Raw genomic sequence first — 24,652 nt, forward strand, 5'->3', positions numbered from 1 at the left:
CCTGTGACAAACTATTCAGTGTGTTGGGGGGTTAAAGACTCTATCCATTCATAACACTGTTCAACGCTCCCTCCCCTCCTCTCCTAATCTCAGGCAGTTCTTTACGCCCCCCCACCTCCACCTCCTCTTACCCCTCATGTGCCCTCTCTCTCCCCTCTCACCACAGCACAGTCCTTTTTATCTATCTGCATACTGCACACTGGGTCTGAATAGGCTCATGGTTTATTATTAGACCATGGTCCAACCACACACCCACCGCGGTTTTAAATAGAAGAAACAGAACTAAGCCTACGTCGCGTTAGTGCAATGAAAGTCTTGATATTTGGCTTTCTCTTTGCCTCGCTTGTTTTTTTTCCCCCCCTTCCTATTTTGGTTTGTTTCCTCTCTGTTCTCCCCTCCCTGGGTCTCTTGCTACTCACGCATTGAGAGGCGAAATGAGGCACACTGGAAATTTGCAGGCTGACAATGGAAGACAGCTGCTCTTGCTGCATAAGTCTTTCATGAGCTGAATTAGTTGTACAAGCCTTTGCTCCCTTCCCCCCACACATGCCTCCCTCGCAGCGAGCTGATCCAGACACAGCGAACGCACCTCGTGGAAAGCTTCGGAGAGAGAGAGACGGGGAGGGAAAGACAAAGCATGACAGGGGCTTTGTTTGACAGATCTGTGATTTCTTTTCGCAAAAGTGGCTCAATATGTTTTGCGTCCCGGTTGGAAAGCATCACATAAATTCTTAAAGCGCTGTGTTACGTTGTTTTTGTTTAAAACAGAATGTAAAATGAAGTTTCCAAAATGATACTGATGTTAAAATAAACTATTACCAGGTTTCAGGGGGCTGAATGCTTACAGAGTGCAGATATGACCCCCGCTGACATATTTTTAAAATACATTCAAAAATCCTATCCGGGGTCTGAATTTGTGTCCAAGTGTATTTCAAGACAAGAGCCTCTGATGACTGGTACACTTCACACACTAAATTACAACAATAATGTCTAAACTGATAAAAGTGAAGCATGAATGACTTTTCAGAGATCGAAATCCACAAAAACACAAATACAATTATAAAGGCTGATTAAAGAAATCTAACGTCTTTTATGTCACAAACACAAAAGAGCTGGTTTTCAAATTATGCCTATGAAAACGTCATGAAAGCAAAATACTTGAAAGTGGGAGTCAAAAAGGGCTATTACTATCACCAAGCTATTCTAATGAAGGAGCAACAATATGGCATTCACACTCCCAGCATGGAGTCTCAAGGTTTACGTGCACCTTAATTAGCTTTGGAAAAATTGTCAGGTGTGATTAAAAACACTGTTCTGTTGATTAAGTCTGCCTGTTACGAAAACACTTGTGATAAGACAGATATTACCCTTTTTTTTTAAAGGATCATGAATCACCTAGATGGATGTAATACATGCCTCCAGGCCCATAAGACAAATGAATAGCAAGTGATAACACAACTGACAGGGACAGGAAAAAAAAAACATCAAAGGGATTGATGAAAAACTGCCATCTTTTTCATCTGCAAATCAAATCTCTGTGCAGAACTTGATCCTTTCACGACTAAGACCAGTTGCACTCACTCCAACCACAACTCTCCAACTGCGGTAAAAGCAAGCTTACTTAAAACTCAATATCAAAAGTGACAACAAATCCCAAAAGCCTTCGGGAAATGGCGAGATGGGACACAAATCAAGCCAAACACTCACTAAGGTCAAGGTGACTACAGGCAGTGGAAAGCTCTGGTTCCAGTATTACATATTTCCAAACAAAAACCCTCCCGACAAGGATTTCCTGAGCAGCGAGGCTATAAACTTTGTGGGCTGTGGCATTCTTCTTCTAATTCAATATCTGAATATGTGGTCTGCTGTGTGGCCTGAGGAATCTGGTGTAATGGTGGCTTATGCTGTAGTGATTCTCTAGCGTGGATTTCTAGGGTTAAGGTCGATGACTAGTCTGCACGGCGATCTGAAGATGTTTGTAAATGCAAAAGGTGCTTCGGTGCAGAATTACTGGACTATGGCCGACTTAAACACAGTCAACAACAGCATGTGATGGAAATATGCTAAAGAAATTACAACAAGGAGGTTTGCAAGATAAAACTCATTACATTGTGGAATAAAACACTCCACGACTTCAATTGTGTCCACATTTTTGATAATTGTCTCTCAACGTCCAGCAATGAACAAAATGTAAGATTTATTTGCGATTAATAAAAAAAAATAAATGTTGAGGAGAGAGAGGCAGCGTGCTATTAAGAGCTCATGACTTCAACAAGCCCTCGGGAGTGCAACCACATCGGCGGATGCAAGACGTCACTTCATGGAGGACCTCGTGGCTGTGTGCACTTAGTCAGATATTCTGTTTGAGAAAATGAAAAAGCTACGTCCGTTTCTGGCCAAGCGTCGTAAACAAGGAGGCGTAGGAGGTGAGAGCAGCCTCCAGCGGACCCACTTACCTGGTGTGTTCGTGCTGCATGTGGAGGTTGTGCAGCAGAAGATCCGTAACACTGTGTTATTAAATCCTTAATATCTTCTCATGGAATTGTTCATATTTTATTCATCTACCACATGATGAGACACTCTTCTAGGAAAAGATGTGCTTACATCATAAAATACAGAATTCAGATAAAACAGGAAACACTGAATTTTGGGAAAGAAAATAACACAGAATGTAAAAAATAAGAACATAAAAAAAGGTGTGGTTATGTGCTGATTTTAGAAAAGTTTTTAAAACTGATTATTGGATGCCAAGTAACCTGAGAAACAGTGTTTCCTTCGCTGACGATCCATGAGCACTGGATCTCTGCATGCAACTGCCATTAAAACTATGACATTTGAAAATATCAGTGTTTTGCTGTACTTTATTTTTCTACATCTTGTAACTACACAAGCTACTTTGACTTCCGCTTCCGATTCTACAAGCAGTTTTGATTTGCAATGGCATGTCAGTGTGGGATAAAGGACTGTAAACCTTGAAAATGTGTGGTACGCATGGTATGCACCTTGGTCTGCTGAAAAAAGGAGTATCCCTGGGACATGGGCATTCACATTAAAAGAAAACATAAAAGAGACAACCAATGTTAATGTTGTTGCAATGCCATTTGTAGATGTATTTGAACAGCTGTTCAGTGATTAAAAAGAACTCGATGGCCCATTATTAACTTCTTTCATTTGATTTTTATACTTTCTGTAGTCTAGTGTTTTGTTTTGCTTGCAAGCTCAAACCAGTTCATACTATTATGAAGGCAGCAGCTAATGGCAGCTGTGGAAAACAATTAGCGTCAAATGTTTTCTTCCTGTAGTAGTGAGGGACTCCCTGGGGGTGAATGTTTCAAACAGGCAGAGCAAATCACAACAGCAATGAACTATGGCTGAGAGATAATTCATCAACTTTCAGTGGACTCCAACATTGAGCATTTGAATATGTTGTATTATGTGTTTAAAACTCTGTTTCACAAACGTGATTAAAAACGGAGTTATGCAGTGATCACACTGAACAGAAATTCAATTATTTCATGTGTATACATTTATACCCGTATCATGAGGAACAGCACTGAGTGCAACCATATTGCTTGGCTCTATAATGAAATCCAGATAAAATCCCTCTCTTGATATGTGTAAGGGCTGCGTATTGATTGAACAGAGCTAGTTTGTCAGACGCAACATCCGACCACGGCAGAAATCACACACTCGGTTGTACAAAAGAAAATAGTTGACAAAAACGAAAAAGGAAAGGTGGAGGGAGAAGTTCAAACCCTGGTTCCTTTCTCACCTCTGCAAAGCCGACCAATCGCATCGTGAAGTGACTGTAAATGTTGGATTTTCGGTTCCGAAAACAGAAATTGTCGGACACAGGACACACTAATCTGACAGCGGAAAGATTTGAGGGGAGGAGGTTTTCTAAAGCTATTAGACCGCTCGACGAGCAGCTTTGACAGAGTATACTGGCAGCTTCATACATCACTAATGTCTGTAAATATATAACCCGATTCCAAAGAAGCTTGGATGCTGTGTAAAACATGAATAAAACAGAATGTGATAACTTACTAATTTGTTGAAGTGTGAACAATTGAAAACTGTACAAAGACAATATATTTAATGTTTGACCACATTGGCTTCATTGATTTTTGTAAATATCTGCTTATTCTGAATTTGATGCAGCAACATGTTTCAAACCAGTTGAGACAGGAGCAACTACAGACTGAGAAAGATGAGGAACGCTCCAAAAACACCTGTTTGGATCATTCCACAGGTAAACAGGTTGATTGGTAACAGGTGATAGTATCATGATTGGGTATAAAAGGAGCGTCCTGGAAAGGCTCAGTGGTTCACAGGCGAGGATGGAGCGAGGTTCCCCACTTTGTGAACACATGACTGGATAAAGGGGATTACTACATGGGCTGGGGAACACTTCGTAAAACCGCTGTTGGTACACAGTTTGTGCAAGTGAGAAAGTTTTTCATTTACATTTTACACAGTGTCCCACCTTTTTCAGAATCAGGGTTGTAGGTATGTGAAGATTGAACATATCTGGACAATCACACACTCTTTAGTATACTTTAAATAAATAGGATAATTTGAGAGAAATTAGGTGCTTTTTTTAGTCCTGATGATTAATTATTTCTGTTAATAAAGCAACATCTCTGCCTATCTCCAGAGAATTGGTTTCACCAGAACACGGAGAGGGACGCTAACAGCCTCAATTTGTAGTGAGCTTCTTGATGTAATTTACTTCCCTTCTTAAAATAAGTCACAGCCTCTCTTCTATTCCAGCCCTGGCACGACTTAAAAGGAATGAGCTGTAACACAATAGCAACAGTCAGTCAGGCACAGGCAAAGAGAACGATCTCAAGCTCGTTCTGAAGAAATCCCTCCACTCCCCGAGCCGGACATCGGCTGCAACGCAGAGCGGTGGCTGAGCTCTTTCATTTAAGTGCAGCCTTTCTCTTCTCTTCCCCCTTTTCAAAGTAACACTGCCAATGTAATTTTCCATGAGAGCTGCTCCATTTATCAAGGCCAGTGGCACACTGAGGCAGCTGACGAATGCCTTACTCCTCTAGATTTGTATAATGAGAGGTGGGAGAGTGAGACACACTCAGAGGTGGTTAGCACTTGTACGAAGGAAGTAGAGATGATTTATTCAGCATCCGAGAGCCAATGCTTTGGGGAGCTTTAACTTAGGACACAGACAATGTAGCCATGCTATTACACCTCCGTCATGGAGAACAAGACTGCGGGTGAGACGCGTACTGATTAATGCTTGAATTACACTGGACATGGCACAGCTAGTTCTTTTAAATCAATAGTCAAGTTATAATGAGGCTGAGGAACATTTGCCGGTCTACTTCCCAACAGTAACTGTTTTCTAAATTATGCTGGTTTGCTATATTTAATTTATTCATAATAAACACCCAATCAAAAATTTAGATCAGGCTTTGGATTGGAATTAAGTTCCATATTCCCTGATATATATATAAGACAAAGGGTCTGACATGAAAGAGCAATCTGGACCAAATTATTTTCTGAATTTACATTTACAAGCCACAACGGTGAAATACGTTTCAGAATATTTAAGTTCAACCCTCAAAAATGGTGTGACACTACATAAGCACATTTAAGTGGGATCCCCTGATCCTGCCACAGGGCACTGAGATGGGAAGTTGTGAATGAGGTCAGTAGTCATTTTCTGGCCACTTCTTTTCATCAGATTCAGTATTGAGATTTTTTTTGTGCATGCAGCCAAAAAAATGTAGCCTGTAGACACTGAACAGTCACTGCTGCGGCTAGTGAGCGGGATTCTACTGTCACATCTGTGACAAAAAACAGTCATGTGAAATGTTCATTCTAGGCATGGGGATTATGTTTCTGGCTGATGTTATGGTGGAGTGCAAGATGAGATGTCACAGCCAGAATGAGACTGTGTGAGACTGATGTAGTGCGGTTCTGTTCGGCCACATGGCTGCGAAACTTTTACCGCTGCCAGAGGGAATATCTGTTACAGAGCAATTTCAGTTCAAAGGGCGTGTGAAATACAGTATGTATGCTAGCTAACTGCAACTAATGCATATTTTTAAGAAGTGTTGGCAAACATTTGTCACTCATACTGAACAGCCTGTCAAATGAGTTCTCCCGAACCCCCAGGAACTGCACCGAGCTGCGATGTTTGCATAGTGGCCACAGTTGGTACTGCAGGTTGTGTGACAGCCTTGGGTCCATACGCATCAAAATACACTTATATAAAACAGAAACATTTTTCTGAGTGGGTTCAGAAACTCTGAAACTACTTTGTGTTACCATAATTTGAGCCATTGGGCCAAATATGCACTACCACAGAGAGCCACATCAGTACAGTATAGTAGCTTTAGGAACTTTTTGGGCATACGCGCCTGGTGATTGCTCTGCAGAACTTGTTTTTTTTCTCTTACTTTGAATATTTTGACTGTTATGCACCACAACACCAAGGCAAATTCCTTGTATGTGAGAACCTACTTTGCAACACACCTGTTTAGTATTTTGATGAGCAACTTTCGACGAACTGGCGTCATCTTAAAAATACAGTATCCAGTTCTTTTTCTACAACCAGGATGTTCTTTTATCACTCATTCTTAGGGATGCACCAATCCAAAACTGATACCAGATTTTGTTTGACCAATTTGTTGTTGCATTTACAAGTTTTACACTTGATCTGTAATTGCAAACTGTAAAAAGATTTTCTACCAAGTTGTCGGTGCGTGACCAGTTATATATTATAATAATAATAACAACAATTCAGTAAATCTAACCATGTATGTATTTGTTGTATTTTGTTTAAGCCTAATGTAAGCTAGGAAAATATTTAGGTCAAGACTGATGTTGTCTTACACAGACAAGAATGATCCCAGTCTCTTCCACACCGGGAGGCACAGAGCTTATTAATTAAACACCAGTATCAGTGCTCAGTATCAGCAGATATCCAGATTCAGAAACTGGAATCAAATCAACACTGAAAAAAAAAGCAGATTGGCGCATCACTTCTCCTTTTCTTGCAATCTCCTTAACCTCCTCTTTTACCAGTTTAAAAACTATTAGGCTGCGGTCATTCAAAAGCATATGAGCAGTTATTATTAAGCTCATTGTCCTAGGTTTGGCTCCATCCGTACTTTCGCTGTGCTTGACCTCGTTTTGCTGCTCTTCCTTGTGTGATCAAACAATCCAGTTTCTCCATGTTGAGGTAAGCAGGACAAACTGGCTTACAACGTCCAAATAACAGAATGTTTATAGACATTTTGTTTGATTAGATGGAAAAATGCACCTTTTAATGCATTTTTACTACATCCATTAAGCGAGGTTGCCAACCTTAAAACAGCTATTCAACCCAAACTTGATGCGTGCTGCAATTTAATCACTGTTTTTCCCACCACGCTTTCAAGGATACATTTCACCAGCTAGCTTTTTGAAAGCAGTTGTGACCTCTCTCCTTTATTCTGTGCTGTCAACCGATTCATGTGGTTTCTCCCTCAAAAGTCTTTTCATTCTAAATACATTATGATTACAAAGACTTTCCAGAAATTTCCTTTCATAGCAGTCAGCCCAAGGAGACTCTACGGCTTGTGTTCATGACTGGGTGTCCTGGATTTAAGGAATCAAACAGGCTTCCTCTCAGCCCATCCCCCACGCCACTTTCAGAGCAGCAGGAAAAACGACGAAGGCGTGCTTTGCACCAGCTCCCTCCCCCACACTCTGCTCCACCAGGCATTGCTGGGGCTTGTGGGATTAAGAATGGAACACGATGACAGACAAAAACAGTCCTCAGCACCTCCCTGCTCTGCTGTCTTTTATACTGCCAGAGCATGAAAAGGCTGCTATGAGGCATACAATAGACACAGTGATAGATCAACTCTATGAGTGAACAAGATAAGTGTGGGTGAATAGATACACAAATCTTTATATTGTTCTTGTAAGATAATGTCAGCACTGAAATTCTGTGAAGAAAAGAAGTGGAACACGATGTGACATTTACTTCACTTCACAGGCGTGACGCAACGTATGTGGCTGACAATGTCTATCATATTCTTATTTGACATAAACAGTTGTTTTTTTACTCACTCGTATATTCCGTGCAACTGATGTTGGTCTTGGTATTAATTTTCAACACAATTCTAAATATGAAAGCATATCATAACTACTGTGTGGACTACTTCCTGTAGCTGGTCTCAGCATCATTTTCGTCGAGGGTGCCCTCATTCACCGAGTGGTAATAAAGGAGAAAACAGCGGTAGGTCTTTTTATGCACCACATGTCAGCCAGCTTCAGGGAGCAGAGTGCATCTCCGAGCCTGCTGCAAGCGACAGGCTATTACAAAGCACGACTTGAAGAACCCTACAGTGTTCGGTCCTGTTGTGTCCTATTGTATTAATTCACACCATGATAATTCAACAGATGAAAGCCTGTTTTGTTTCAAAGATACTTTTCACAGACAAATGCAACTCCACAGTTGCTGTTTGTTTCTGGATCCTGGATGAGAAAGTGATAACTGAGTTGGTGCTAACACATTTCAACAACTGTGCCTGCTCAAAAGAAGGAGTTCAGCGTGCAAGTAAAATTTTACAGCACTAACTAGAAAACATCTAAAATATAATAGGAAGCTAGCCAGCATAGCTTCATTTAGAGTTTGCATGTGGGCATGTTGGTTATTAGAGACCAATTACCAAAATAATTTACTTTTTTAATACAAATGTATGTTATGTTAAATTAACTATGTAAACTATTGATTTTCCACAGGAGCATTACAAACATTAGGATCATGTTGCAATGTAAGCCTGCCAACTGACAATTGCACATGTGTCCAAAAAAACCTGGAGTCAATAATTTGTGACGAAGGCAAATATAACCAAAGAGTAGTCAGTGAAATAATGTGACACAACACAAAACAAATCCATGCAGCATCAAAAGAGTAAAAAGAGAAACGTACCTTTTCATTTTTCACCTTCTTTAACGTCTTGCATTCACTATTACCATTTTCCACCTCCTCCGGTTCAGTTTTTGTGGTCAATGCTGGTACTATCCCAACAGCTTCAAGTGCAATATTCCCCATTTGATTGGCTTCTGCCAAGTCTGTTGATTGTGTGTTCTCAAAGGACGTATTACGACTATTCCCCAAAGCAACTTGGGCTTGAGACACAACATCCTTCTCCGCAGCAGCTATTGCCACGACTGGGGCTCCATCTGTTTTGTCCTTCTTACTTTTCCCACTAGCTCCTTCTTTCTCTTTTTTACCACTCAGACCACCTCTGGAGGCTTTGCCCCCTTTCTCCATGTTCTTCCCAGAGGTGGAATTGTTGCCAGCAGCTCCTGCACTCGCTGCTGTGCCTGTTGGCTCCCCTTGAGTCCGTCCTGTTTCTTTTTTGCCCCCATCTCCTGCCGAAGCTTTGCTACTATTGTCTTTAGAGTTCTTACTGCGCTTGTATTTGGATTTGCTTTCCTTACCTTGAGAGCCAGACACTGGACTAACAAACCTGATGTTGTCAGGCAATGCTGCCACTGCACTGGGTGGTGCCGCCATACCGTCCTTGGTGCCAGACATCTCAAGTTTGTCCTTCTCTAAGTCAGCGTCAAGGTCAATAATCAGATTTCCAACACCGATATCCCACTCATCCCCGCTGTCGTAAGTGTCCACCGCATTAGAGTCCACACCTTTCCCGCCTGCAGTGCCACCACTTAGGGACATTTTAGTGCCAACGGCCCAGGATTGCCTCAGTGAGGTCCGACACCCTCTCAGACGGTTGGGACTCAGGGGCAAGGGTTAGAGAATCCTCACGGTCTACTCGTCCCTGTCCCATTTATCCACATTTTGCCCTTGAAAGAAAAGAGAAAAGAGTTATATTAGTCTAATAATTCTGACAAAAATAGTAGTACTACGGCTCACTGCCATCACAAAACAGAGCATTTCATTGGGTACAAAACAAAAAAAATCATTTGATCTGATTTGATGAGCCAGTAATTCTCTAGTGATCACTGCACAAACCACTATGGTAATACCCACTGGTGTGACAGCACTGCTCCGAAACCCTCTCTTCATAATCACTTCCCACTGTTGTCATGGCAACCATGGGAAATGTATCTTAAATCCTGCTTGACAGCCAAGGTGGCCCCACTGTTCTGAATGACTGGCTCTCTTTTCACAAGGCACTGCTGATAGTGTCACTGCTGATAAATAAGGAGTAGCTGGCCTCAGACACCCCCGCACGGTTTACGGAGCCGTGCCTTTTCAACTCAAGAACACAATGGTAATCTTGTATTAACAGAGGAGCTTAAACACATGAATGAACCAGTGTATGCCACAGGAGAACATCAGCTTGGTGTATCTGCTTACACAATATAGCCAAAAAGGTCAGCGTGTTTCATATCTTTCAGCAAATAAATTCAAGTACGGATCCCTGGTGTAATTTTAGACATATGGCAGATTAACATTAAAATAACAGAGCAATATCTTTTAAATGGAAAGCTCAAGAAATCAAGGTTATGTGGGCTCAGTTGCACGATGCAGATCAAACACATAATCAGATTAGCACTGCTTTTGATAATACTGAAGGTCCTTTTGTTGGATCTAAATATTTCCAAAGCCTTCTTTGTAAAAAAATAAGGCAGTCATTGATTGCAATGCGCACCAGGAGCAACTGTAAGCATCAATGTAACATCAGCTTGTTTGTTGTTTGTGTGTTCGTCATGAGCGAGCGGCTGTGAAAAGAGGTCTCTTTAACATGCAACATTGAAATGCAGAGGATTTTTAAAGGTAAAGCACATGCAGTTTCCCTTGGGAATAACACATGCTACATAAATACAGTTTGCCTTGGCAGCTGCATCATGACTGCTCTTTAGTACTCGCCTTCAGCATGTGCAAATTAGTTTGTCAATTTTAAAAAACCACAACCAGTGGTGTTTGGGATGAAAACCTTCTATGAGGAGAATCTTAAAATATATTGGTGAATGTTGAAAATAAAGAACGCAATCACAATGCACCATCTGCTTAATGATACAACATTGTGTTTTAAATAGCTTCTGGCACAAAGTAATATTAGCGACATGCATATTCACGTAACCATTTCACTCTGTTGAATACTGCAATTATGGTTACAAGGCATCAGCCAGTCCAATAGACGATATACTTCATATGCCAATCTGTTCTGGGAAAACAGGTATCATTGCACCTTCTGTATGATTTAATTCTTTGAAGAACTTGCAGTATATTCAAACCAGTGGCCCAATTTAACCCCACAGAAGCTGTAAATAAACTGGTGCTGCATATGAGGATGAACTGGTACCAGAAAGAGTCCATTTTCCTGAAAACCTTGCACTGACGGCCCCCCGAGAGCTCACTACATGCGTGTAGGTAAATAATTAACACATCTGTAGTTCTCATCTCCCGTTGCTATAACGCGAAGGATAAGGAAGCCTGAGCACAAAAGACTCTGGAGTGGTGCTAAGGGTGATGAGATCAATACTGCCTCAAACAAGCATGAATTCTGATGATTCTCTTTGTGCTGCAGAGACTCCAAGCAGCAGCACACAGTGGAGCCGCAGAGAGATGAGCTTAACAAAATTACATATGTGGTATCAATGTGATTCTTATTGATGATTAATAGCCGCTGTTTGCTTGTTTTATGTTTTACAGTGGAATCCTACATTTTCTAGTGGATATCTGACATCTTTTCTCAAGATGAGACTTGCAGACATTTGCTGATGAATGTATTAGTACCCAGACCGTGGTATTTTTTTATTGCATTGTCTTTAAGATCTGCAGTTGAAATGATTTGATTCAATATGCATCCTTGATTTGAATCCACAACCAATTTAACACGCTGTTTCAGCACAGAAAAATTACCAAAATTCTCACTTTTACAGTTAATTGATAAACTGATTGCTTACATTTATTTCAAATAAAAATAGTGCTTCAGAATGAAGAACATGAGGCACATGCACAATATTAAAATTCTTACAAATTCTCTTCTCACCCCCAGATTATTAGCCTTGTGTAAATAAGGCTCATCCTGATGGGCTTATCAAGTCAAATCCCAAAGCTTCTCCAATAACTATGACAGCATCCAAAGAGATTGTATGGGGTTATTAGCATATTTTCTGTTTCATTATTGTTGGTAGTGCAATTAAATTAATATCTCTGTAATGGAAGCGCTCAAAGAAACATTCTGTACACTCATTTGTCCAGTTATGACACCACATACCAGCCTCCGTTCACACACGCAGTTTTATCTTCCTCAGGAAATAAAGTCTAAGAGATACAAAATGCAACTAGTGCATCTGTTGAAATACGAACGGTAATGGGCTAGTCTTTAAAACAGATTGTTCCCACTGACGAACAGAGAAGCAGTCATTTTGCACTATCTACCATTACTCTGCCCTCATTAGTACAACAGTCCAAAATGGCAGCTGGATCACATAATGCACAAAGCTCATGTTGATTCAGTTAAGGGGCCATTTACATCACCCCCAGCAGTGACAAAGGTAAACCTGTTGAACAATCATTTGATCACCGTGCCTGCTTATTCCTCACAGATGGCTCCCCGAAGGAACAACAGTTAGTGGCAGGTTTTTGAAGGGTGGAGAGATGCAGCTGTCCCTGTTTGACTGGGTAAACAGTTGTGAGGTCTAATTTGTCCAACACCTCCACAAAAGAGAGGTTGTAACTCTATCGGCAGTTGACCTACTGTACTGACCTTAGCTGGAACTGCAGCGCAAGCCCTTTTGAAAAAGCCCCACTGAGGAAATGTCCCAGCGAGTGCCCCGTTGAGCGAAAGGCATGCAGGCTGTGCAACTCCCAGAGTGCTTGTCCTTTTTTTCACAGATCCAGTTTCATTCAGCCATCTATCACAGAGGCCACATAAGCTGCGATGAAAGTGCAGAAAAGGATAGGGGAAGGCGATTTCTGGTCGATTTGCCGTGCAACACAACTAAATCAGAGCTGGCGTAATGTAGTTTTCCGCGTGTGACTGTTAGGAACACCATCTGTGCATTAAATAGAAATTAGAGTGGGGTTTAGATGAGGTCTGGCTGTGTTTGGGCACCGACTCTGTTCAGACACGGAGCACAGCATAGGACTTATTTAGCCATTTTTGCTGACTGTTCATATGTGAAGGACAAAGGTGTGGATGGAGGTGATGTGCAAAGAAACGTGGAAAATAATAAGAGGCACAAGGGGGAATATTACAAGTGATTCCTACTGTGAATTTCATTTATCTTTTATAAAAGCTAAACCATCAATTTGTCCTTTTTAGCAACACAAAGGCAGGCGACTCACGAAAAAACATGGAATTCACCAAACATACATTCGTTTTTTTTTTCCAGCAGCAAAAACAACAGCATGTGATGGATAACATATGTTTCCAGTCCCATATGTCAGAAAGCAGAGCAGGTAATTATAGTTTCAATAGCACACATGAAAAACAGCTTCTCAGCTCAGGCTTAAATAACATACATATGTCCTCAAATTAGGCGTGTGTTGACATGAACATTTCACTGTATGATTATCAGGCCAGAACAAACTCAGTACATGATATTAACGTAATAATTCTGTAAGTAAGATGAATATCTTCAAACAGTATAAAAACACAGCTACTTTGATGGCAGAACTTTATTCCCTTTCATAACACAAGGAGATACCTTCATTTAGAACAATAAATGCTATAAGCGTTGCTTTCACCACGATAAATGTGGATTTAGTAGCCACAGGGCTTCAACCTTTGTTCGTTGTTGTTCCTGCTGTAATTATCAACATATAAATTTACACTATGCTGTGACATTTTCATTTTTTACTGAGGTGCGTATGCAGCCATAATGATTATTGTCTCATCTCTGCTCCCAATACTCATTAAGGGCTAAAAGATGCTTCGCTGAAGATTGTCTTGCAGCAATGAAGGGAGGGGTGTGGTTTGTTGTAGCTCACAGAGGAGATTTTAACACCTTCAAAATCTCAGCTACATGCCCTGCATAGCTATGGCTCTGTGTATCAAACAAGCGCTGACTGGTTGAAGAGTGACGAATATCCAGGAGCACTGGGGTTGGGCCAACACCCCATGTGCAACTAAAACACTAAGACGAATGGCAAACTAAACTATTGAACTGCCCATAATCACGCCCACATAACTTCCCATAATCAGCAGGCTGAAGTGTAGAAGAACAACAGCTGTATGTATACACCAACATAAAACTCTAGGTTAGCAGCTACAAAGTCCATCTAATACTGTATGCCTTCTGTGTGCAAGCCATTCAGCCAGAATACAAAGCATACGAGTTGTTAGCAGATTAAAAAGCAACTGTGGCACCAACATAAGCCAGAAAAAACAAACATGAATTGAATGTCGAGTGTGCATCAATGTGCATCATTTTCTCCGCAGGTCATTTAAAAGGCATGCTCCGATCCAGAGAGCCCCACAGTAACCTCCGTGTAATTGGATTGTGTGCTTGAGCTGATTACCAAAATAGAAATGCACCCAGCCAATCCAGGTGATGGGAATCAGGAGTCTGTGGGTCAGCCAGCATCTTTATCAGTAACTACTTCAACGGCAGGAACGCAAAGATCTCCAGCAAAGTGCCACCTCACTGAAGCCCAGAGTGCCTTCCAGGGGCATGCATTACAGAGATGATTTTATTGATGAAAACATATATATTCTAACCTTAAGATCAAATCAATACATCACATTCAACCTAAACTGCAAACTTAATGAAGTCACGTTTGATTGATACTCCTTAAACCCAAAAAAAGGTTGAACTGTTATTTCCAAATTGCATTTTTTATCCCTGAACGCAGCAGCTTTCTGCATCCTGAGGCCTGGCAGCTGTATGACTCAAATTGACAGTAACCAAACAAGTGTGAAATATGCAAATTGCTCTATGGCTGATTAGGCTGTCCTGTCCTAATGTTCAGGCTCTGGTGTGATGCAGCAAGAAACAAAGCTCTCACACCAAACTACCATCACTCTCCATAGTAGTTTTCCAGGAAAGAGAAATGCAGCAATCTGTCTCTTTTTCTTTTGATAAGAAAGGTGACTGATCCCCACCAATTATCAGTGTGCATGCTGTGTTCACTCTCACATTAAGACTACACCCACACTGAGGTGGATAAATCACTAAACAGAGTTAAAACAACTCCTGTCCACACTGGTGTTCATAAATGCTACCAGATTCACTCCTGCGCGGCTTCACAGACTGTCGAGCGAGTCACTAGTTTACGTTTGCAGCGCAGGTAAACTGGAACAGTGGAGCAAAAACAGCAAATGAGATCTCACAGAAAGCCAGAGGCTTCTTGACGTTACTGCCACAGAGCTCCTCGCCACGTCTAAGCAGGCAAATTACACAATTTACAACATTTTCAGATATGTGAAAACTATAGAGTGTATTTGAAAAGCTCTGCTGTTGATGTGAAAAACAAAGACTCGCTGTGGATTAAAGGGCAAAGCAGACATAAAAAAATAAATTCAAATTCAGCACCGTTACTGTGGACGTGGCTAAAATCCCTCCTGATCAGTAAGTTGTACAACTCCAATCTCAAAACAATTTCGTGGTACCTTCCTCTGGGACCTATATTCCAAAACTCTCTTTAAATAATGTTTATTGTTTGTTTTTCCAGGCATTAATAATGTAGTTGTAAAAACATATGTGTATATCACCAGGATGTTGGCTGGATGTCAAATATGACAGCACTTATGAACTAACTAGGCACATAAATACTGTTTACACAACATGCATTGACACTAATGTGCTTTCATATAGCCAGCTAATCTACTGCCAAAGGCTGCTTTGCAGTGTGGTGCAGGGTGGGTCCATAGTCAATAGCAAAGTACATCAAGCGGACTAATATTTGGTTGTTTTAACTGCTGAGACTTTATAATGAACATATACCTCTGCTGCTAGGTGACTGACTTTGTCATGTGTAGTGTATGTATGGGCTTATCTAATTCAGCCAATGCTCAAGTTAGTGAGGGACCGTTCAACAACAAGGTAGCACAAAATGCTTTACATAAGACATAGTAGGCATTAAGACAAGCTATAAAAGCAAGAAAAAAAAACCCATCTATAAAGACAATATAAATAACAGGCATAAATGGGATTGAAAGTGTAAAATAAAAAATAAGTCAAATTACTTCCGAATTGCATCCATGTTACATCCATGTCTGCCCAGGCTCATTTAATATATGTAGTAAAGATGTTGAGAGAGTTTAATAAAAGGCATTAAGTGCATTTTCTGGTGAAATGGAAGTTCACCATATTCATTATATTGACATGTATGACTTCAGTGAATAATGTTCAGTATTGTCTTCACTTAGCAGCTATTTTTACAGAGGAGCACAGAGGGCTAATAGAGAGCTTCATCACATGGTGCAACAACAATCACCTGAAGCTCAATATCAGCTTGTGGTGGGCTCCAATACTTCAAATATGGATGCTGCTGCAAAGAAGCTACAAATTGTAAAACTTGGATGCTTCACACACACGTGACAACACAGAAGATCAATACAATCAATACAGTTTCAAGGTGGACACCAAAGATTAGTGTCACCAATTCAGCATCTGACCACATTTCACAGCTATGGTGTTGAATCATGGCCAGAAAAGTGTTTTTGACACTTTGATTTTAATTTGACCACCAAATTCTGATCAGTTCATGTTTAAGTCCAACTGGACATACATGTCAAATCTGAAGTAATTCCATGAAGGCATCTCTGAGACATCACGTTCAAGTGAGTCAGACAGATGGACATATGTACTGCCGGATGGACAACCCGATTGCTTAATTGGGCTGTCGCCAGCATGGAGGCTTCACAATAAGATGAAGTCGCAGCAGAATAAAAATTATAGTGCAGCCACAGTGCCGTCTAGGATAAATAATAAACAGTCTCAAATTTGATTTAATAAAACTTGTCCTCGTGAGCATCATCATAGTGTAACTGAATCAAAGAATTGAATCACTCCGCTGGTTTCAATACACAATACTCAGTTTTAACACAAGAACTAGGGCCACGACATCAGTACATCAATCAACAACAGTGCAAAATTGTTTATATAACCAGCATTGTTTGTGTTTCATACGACTTCTTCACACAGCCAGTAGGCTCTCATGTCAGATGCAGCTGAAGAGGAAAGCATTGCAAATTGACAAAATCAAAAAAAGACTCATCTAACCTTGTGTAGAGTACAGATTACACTCAAACAACTATCTAAATGGTTCAATGTCTGATCATTATAAAAACTTAACTACTGCTACGTAAACAGGGCCAAAAGCAATGGAGGAATTTAGTCAGGCACAAGGTGTGAAGAGATATTTTAAAAACAAATCTTGATAGGCAGATTTAGCTTTAAATGTAGAGAGATAAGTGAATTAATGAGGAAAAAGTGGGGGGTGAAGCCAGCTGACATCTTGAAGTGACATGTCTAATCGTGGGGAAATAGAGATAACCGCCAACAAACTCAACTGAGGGCTATAGACATATTTTTGAGATGACAACTCAGCACTAGAAAAGCACCAGTTCGATATATATTACAGAGACAATCCAGATTAGTTGGCTAACTAAGAATTAACGACATGTTTTGTGGGTGAGACAAACTACTTCCAAACCAACAGTAATCTTGATCGCTCAGCGGTCTTTCTACCGAGACAACGTACACTCACTTTGACAGTCATATCAGTAGATACAAAGAAAGAACTGGAAAGGCCCCGGACAGCGTAAACCCCCCACACCGAGGCGAATACTCCCTGCTTCTGTGATATGCAAATGTGCAAGCTCTTGTTCAAACATTTTTCCAAAACGTCTCTGGTGGAGTTTATTGCAGACAGTTCACGGCCGGATGTAAGGAAAGAGTGTAATTAGATGAATGATTTGTGTGTGTTTACATTTCTAAAGCCACACCTTAGTTTGAGGAACAAAGTGATGTTATAGTTGTACCAGTTCTCCCATGAAACTAAAGTCCCTGAGCAACTACGTGTCGGCCATCCCAGAGGATTGCTGCTACGTATAAATGTAGATTGTGATAGAGATATAACTACCACCCACTGGATTTTAAGATGTATAAGGTGTATAACTACTGTATCTGCCCTATGAGTCAGATCCACTCCAAAATTTAATGGGTTCTTACTTAACCCAGGCTACACCCTCCCAACAAGCTTTATGTAAACTGGGCCAGTAGTTTTTTCTGTAATCCTGCTGACAGACACACCAACAAACATAAACATAACCTCCTTGGCGGCGGTAACAAAGACTTGCTCTCAAGGTTTGAGCAGCTGACATCTCTGTGTGAGCTGAAATCAAATTGAGCAGAATATCACAGTTGAATTGTTGGAAGTAAACAAACATTCACATGAATCGAGGCTTAATGAAGTGCATTATGTCGTTTGACAGTGGAAATGCTTGCCACACTAAATTACTAAATGACTTTTATTCATGCAAACTATCAAGTACACACACACACACACACACATTTAGGAGTAATTCCTTGTCAGCACAGTCTCAACATCATTCCCCAATATTTGTAGAAAGGACCCTCATAATTTGGTCAAGCCTAAGTCGTGGTGACCAGTCTAAACTGGGAATTTGACACACCCATGAGTACAAATAAATAAACAAATTGCGGCTTGTCTGCGGCAACAGTCGATGCGGGGGATGAAAACTCTCACACAGTGGCCAGAGTGTAAGCAAACCCGAATCTCAAAACCCCGACAAGGTGCCGGATTGATTTTTCCTGTGCTCAAAGAGGAGAAACAAGAGCAGCCCCATTAACATGCTCAGCCATTCCACTCTGCCATGATTTCTGAATTACAAAAGCCAGTCACTAGCATTCTCAAAACACTTCTCATTATCCCTGCTCACTTCCTTCTATAATTGAGACACTCCGTCTCAATGCAAGTCGATATAGTAACAGCAGCATCTACTGTGGCGCACTTGTTCGTGTTTGTGGGCAATTGTAGAGTGGGCTCGTTGAGTGAGTACTTGATCTCTCTGTGGAAAGACTTCAGGTTGAAATCTGTCATGAATCTAAATTAATATATCATTATATCCATCTATATGGTGGAGTGTGTTGTTTAACACTAATATTATGGCACATTTACTGTTGGGGGATGCTTTTCATACTCAGCTCCTGAGGAATGTTCATGTACTTTGTCATCTTGATGCTATCTGACCTCAGCAGTTCAGAGAATTGTACATTTGCATCCATGTCAGTAAATGACATGCCAACTGTATAACACTGAGGTAACATTTTCTAATTTTGGGATTATTATACCTGCAAAGAGCCATTTCTTGGTAGATTTGGTAGCAGCGCTCTGTTCACTGTTCATTAGTTGGATTTGGTATTACATCTGTGCAAGTCCTTAAACTTGCCAACGGAAAATGATACTAAACTGTGAGTAGAAAAATGAAAAACAACACCAGGCCCTATCTATCAGCTGTCTGGGAGCTACTCAGACTACATAGACAAGGTCATGGGGGGGCTGCATGATGGTTTTACTATTACAGGAACAATTGCCTTGCTTTTAAGTGAGATGCTTTCAATCAGCTACTCTTGTCAGCTACAAACAGTCCAATAAATATCTGATTTGTTGTTTGTTCTCATTACACCAGCTGTCGGTAACAACCCACTGTATTATGTGCAGATGAACAGCAAGTTAAGCGCAACATAGTCGCATGCAAAACAAATTAAATTCATTAAATAGTTACTTTAGCAACAAAATATGGTAATTGGGCTCATTTGAAGCTGCAGGAGAGACGAGTCTCTTTTAAAAAATGAGATTTTCTGGAGGTGGTAAATGGCAGGTGATGTGTGCTAATCACTGTGGACGCTGTTGTGTCTTCTGCTAATATGTGATAAAACAGGTTTAGCATTGTCAGGTAAGTATAGTAGCGTCATATCTAACCACTCCAGGAACTGAAAACGCTACTGTAGAAACATCACAATGATTTCTCAGCAGAAACATACATCTGGATTTAGCTTCTTCTGAAGAAGCTAAATCAAGATGTATGTGAAATAAAGAGAAAATCCACAAATGAGCTTCAAGATGTATAATGCAATGCCACAACAAGCAATTTAAAGTGCAGTACTTCACAGCCATGTGTCACACACCCACTGTTAAGATTTTTGGTGGAAAACTACGTCCCATTTGCTGCTGATTTACACCTCAACACCTGAACTTTACTCCCATGTAAAGACAATTAAAGACACAGCTAAAAATAGCATAGCGAAAAAACACAGCTTGCTTGCGAGTACACGTATGTTCAGAAATAATACGTTTTGTTTCAGGCTTGATGTTTCTCTCCATTTCTTCCCCTCATTCTTGACATAAATCAAGCATTTGTCCATTTTCTTTTAGCTGGAAGCTACGTGTGGAAACTTTGGTTAAAGAGAGAGAAGACAGTGCAAATCTAAAAAAAATAAAAGTATTTAAAAAGTAAACATTTGTTAGAAAGTATTTTCCCCATCAATCAATGCTATGCTGAAACAATCCATCATGTAAACGGAAAAGGGGTTACATAAATACGCTGAGCAAAATAAGCTTGTTTTTCCACTCAAATACTGACTGACAAATGAGAGAGAAGGAAGAGTTGTGAAAGGACAAGGCCTGAGGCCAAACAGCAGACAGTCCCCTGTCTCACACCGCTGTGTGAGCTTCTTTATGGGTCTGTGTGTGCGTAATAGAATAAGATAAAGACACTATTTTTCGCTTCAGTCTTGTGTATTGTTTATTACATGCATTCCTGCACAGGGAGCCTGCCAGGCAGGATTCCAACAAATTCTTTCTGAAATCTGAAATACCCATCTGCACAGAGAGCATTCAGTCAAGTTCATAACATCTACATATAACTTCAGACTGGTCTAACCCATTCTGAACCTCCTTATAACTGACTATATTACATGTGACTGACCTGCAGAAGTCCGTAATACAGCAACAAAAGCACCACAGAGAACAGCGGTCTAACTGCTCCTGTGCAGTCAGGAGTCTAACTACGAGAGGACAACAGGCCACTGCTGAGTGACTAATAAACTGCACTACTGTTTGTTCCATGGACAGTTGAGGTGTTGCCATGTGAATGTCTAACTAGAGAGAGGGCACGGACAACCATTAACCTCAAATAACTGCCCGCCTCTCTTCCAGCAGCTGCTCAACAGAGGCCAAGTGAACAAGCAGGGCTTCAAATAGCGTTGTCACTCTCACATGGTAGCTTTCCAGAATCGATGCAGCGGCGATCTGCTCCTGAGAGGCACAAGTGTCACATTCAGAGACTGACGGGTATCAGGAGCAAGCACCGATTTAGATCCAATACAGGATTGATCAGAATACTGCAAGTTTCTGACAGTGCGGTATCAAATAATGATCAAATATGTCTCCTGTAGCTTTCTGTGTATATGACACCACATTATACAGGCCTCCTTCCTTCCGCCTCACGCAGCTTCGTAGTGCAGCTGAACTGTAGTTCCTAAAAACGCAAAAGTAAGCAGTAACATCTGACAGTGAGTGCTGACACTTAGCTACGCACTCAATCACTGCCAGCATCTGAAACGCTAAACTGCAAGTAAGGCAGGGGAGGAGCTGCATGCTACATTTCACTGTTAGTAAAATAGCCCATTCAGTTCTACCCAGTATACGGTGATAAAACTCGACCTGTGTGTTACGATGCATCATATTTTTTCCCGACTCCAATAAAGTATAATGGCTTGTTGGTGCTGGATGTTTGCTAAACCTTTTCACTAAGGTTTACTCCCACTTTTCAACTCTTATTATCCCTCATTCACAATTTTAGACACAGCACAAACTGAGCCCTTTATTCTGTTTCACATGGTCTTAAACCACCGAACGGCACTGCCGCTGTTAACAACCACAGCCTCCATGTTGCAAAATGGAAATGCTGAATGTAGGTCTACTGTTAGTTTAAATATGCTTGCCTTATTCAGACGTCTGCCAGCCTTGTTTACATATTTGCCGCCACTGTGACTGACTCCATTAAAAGGAAATGACAAGATTACGTGTGCGTCCACCTGCAAAAGTGCAAGTTAGCTAGTCAGCCACTAAAAGAGCACATGTTTGCTTGCTTTCCCCTCAGACGGTAAATAATGTAAACTCCCGTCCTTTAGTTATCTCCGATTCTACATGCCTGTCTGCTTTCCTTTTCTCCAACATCGCCATTTTGTTTTACAGGGCCTGCCAAATTAAAATGCAAAGCAAACAGGTCAGACATCGTATTCTCCCTTCTGTGTCAGCACTTCATCTGTTTTCTTTGTTAGATTACAGTACGGTGACAGTAAAAACTAACACAACCATCCACCTTCTACCGAGACAATGGCAGATGTGCTCTTTTTTCAGCAGTGCCATGCGACATTTTCATATTTAGACTGATATATTCGCAGCTTGGAGGATCCCAATATTTCACTTTACTACTAATAACACTAAAGCTGAATTTATGATTCTCTGTTGAGTTGTTTCGCTGCTCCTGCTGTGGATGCCTACAGCGTGCAAACTGATTTATGGTTCGGTGTAGGATTTAACCCGCTGATTGTCATAGCTGTGCTACCACACTAGATGGATGTGTTGTACATACATTATCGGGCTGTGTCGTGCATTTATTATGCACCCAAAGTAATTGAGTTTACCTTCATTTATTCCCTTTGTTCAGGATGGCGCTGACTGTAGTTAGAAGAAGGCTTCCAGTGGAAATTGCTTTTGCAAGATCACGAAATACACATTCGTCTACCATCACCGAAGAGGAGGATAATCGGGCATCCATGTTGTCTTCCCTATCAACAAATGTCACCAGTAGTGGAAAAATGTAGAAGCAAACAGAAAGCAGACCAAGCTGCTCAATTACAATTCTTGTGGTCTCCATGTAGCCCATGTTGCGTCTGTTGCCCCGCACGTAGATACCACAACATCTCAACACGGAGGCATAAATCTGTCTTAAGCTGCTGAGTGAACCCACCCATATTTTTACAAACCAGTCAGGACAGTCCAATCCACTTATGTTAAAGCCACGAGATTGCTTCTCCAGTGTTTAGACGAATGTCCACTCTGCAAACGGTTTTATCGTGTGCAGTAAACATCATGGTGACGGCACTGAAGCAAGAAGAAAACAATGTTCACCGCCTGCTCCATGGTGTGATGTGCCCAGCGCCGTTAGCATTTTTCTTCTGTAATGGGTGAGAAGTGTCATTATCTTTGCAGGCCTAAACCTGGAGGGGATCATGTGTTTGGTTGTGTGTGTTTGCGTATGTGTGTGTGTGTGTGTGTATCCGTTCAAAGCAAATCTCGAATACAACTGGACCAATCATGCCAATATTTCTGTGGACATTAATGACTGCATGTTCAAGGACTTCTCATGGTTGCAGTGATTCACAATTTTTGGAAAACATATTTTATTGACTGCTCTGTTCTAAACCCACATTGACTGATCCCTCCTCACTTAGAGATACATCACACAACTGCAAAGGGCATTAGCAATCAGCTAGGCTAAAAACAAAGCCTAACTCGGCTGTTGCAGGCCACATTTTAGCCTTTGTTATGGCTCAAAAACTGACATCTGTAGAAAAGTTTGGTCTTGACCCGGAGCATCTGCAGATTCATTCCAGACCCGATATGTTATGGTCCACTAAAATTAGGCATGATACGAGATGAAGAAATCCCTGTTTCTGTTATCTTCGCCACCATCTTGAGTGTAGGCCTGGCGGAGATCTGCACTCCACTGAGTGCACTTGTCTAAGTTTTACAACGTTGTTAACTATTTAAGGTTTTCCAGGATGTCCTGATTTGCCGATTAATATTTCAAACCGCACTGCCCATTCCGTACGTTCTGTAGTGCTTTGTAGTAATCTGACCTTTATGTTTATTTCTCTGATAATTATTTAGTCAGAAATTTTCTTTTTTAAAATGCCTGTTCCAATTTCCCACAGCTTGGGGTGATTTATTCAAATGATTTGCTTTATACTCTCTTACTCAGCAACTGTGTTCTGGGTTTATCAATGATGTGGTTCTTTGTTTCACATAAACTTCAACAAAAACTGCCATCTCCAACATAACACAACTGCAGCACTCTTGTATGTGCAAGATTTTCTACCAGTGACAGAGGAATCAGTGTGTTGGTTACCAAAAACAGCAACCAGACGACACAAAATGGTTGACAGTGGTCAAAGTGTGGTTGGCGACAGCAATGGGCCAAGAATTACTGTCAAACCTTCAGGGCCCGAGTATGATTGCCTGTAACTGCATGCCAAAAAGGACTGTTTTGCTCAAAATTGGCAGATATAATGGAAGTCACTCTATAAAATGCAAAGTAGAAAAAAGAAAGCAAAAGACAGCACTCCTTTCTTTAGCAACATTTCCATTACTGAACAGCTGAAAACACATATTGCCTAATAAACTAGTCCTGTGATATTTACTGTGTCCTCATCTGTCCTGGAGAATCAAACAACTGAAGCCTTCGATGCCAGTTAATTCTTTATCCACGCTCAGTAAAAGGGACTGGACATGACCACTGTGAGCCTGGAACGGCAACACTTCAGTGGTCTATAAAGCGATGCTGGTTTGATGGGGATGTGCTTTAAACCAAACCGGATGTAAAATCTCAATACATCTGTTGCCACATGTGCTCAGGCAGCAATGTGAAACAGGACAGAAGAACTCTTC

General features: G+C 40.9%; 1 protein-coding gene across 4 annotated transcripts in view; it reads right to left on the bottom strand.

Moving 5' to 3' along the window:
* Nucleotides 1-24,652, bottom strand: part of LOC121607166 (zinc finger protein 609-like) — a 73,511-nt gene that overhangs the window by 42,124 nt on the left and 6,735 nt on the right. For all 4 annotated transcript variants that reach the window (XM_041937873.1, XM_041937882.1, XM_041937890.1 and 1 more), the window contains exon 2: nucleotides 8,951-9,834. In XM_041937873.1, the coding sequence (XP_041793807.1) occupies nucleotides 8,951-9,706 (756 nt within the window). In that variant the 5' untranslated portion in view covers nucleotides 9,707-9,834. The remainder of the gene's footprint in view (nucleotides 1-8,950; nucleotides 9,835-24,652) is intronic.

This window comes from Chelmon rostratus, chromosome 1, assembly GCF_017976325.1.
Source record: "Chelmon rostratus isolate fCheRos1 chromosome 1, fCheRos1.pri, whole genome shotgun sequence".
In the NCBI taxonomy this organism is placed as follows: Eukaryota; Metazoa; Chordata; class Actinopteri; order Chaetodontiformes; family Chaetodontidae; genus Chelmon; species Chelmon rostratus.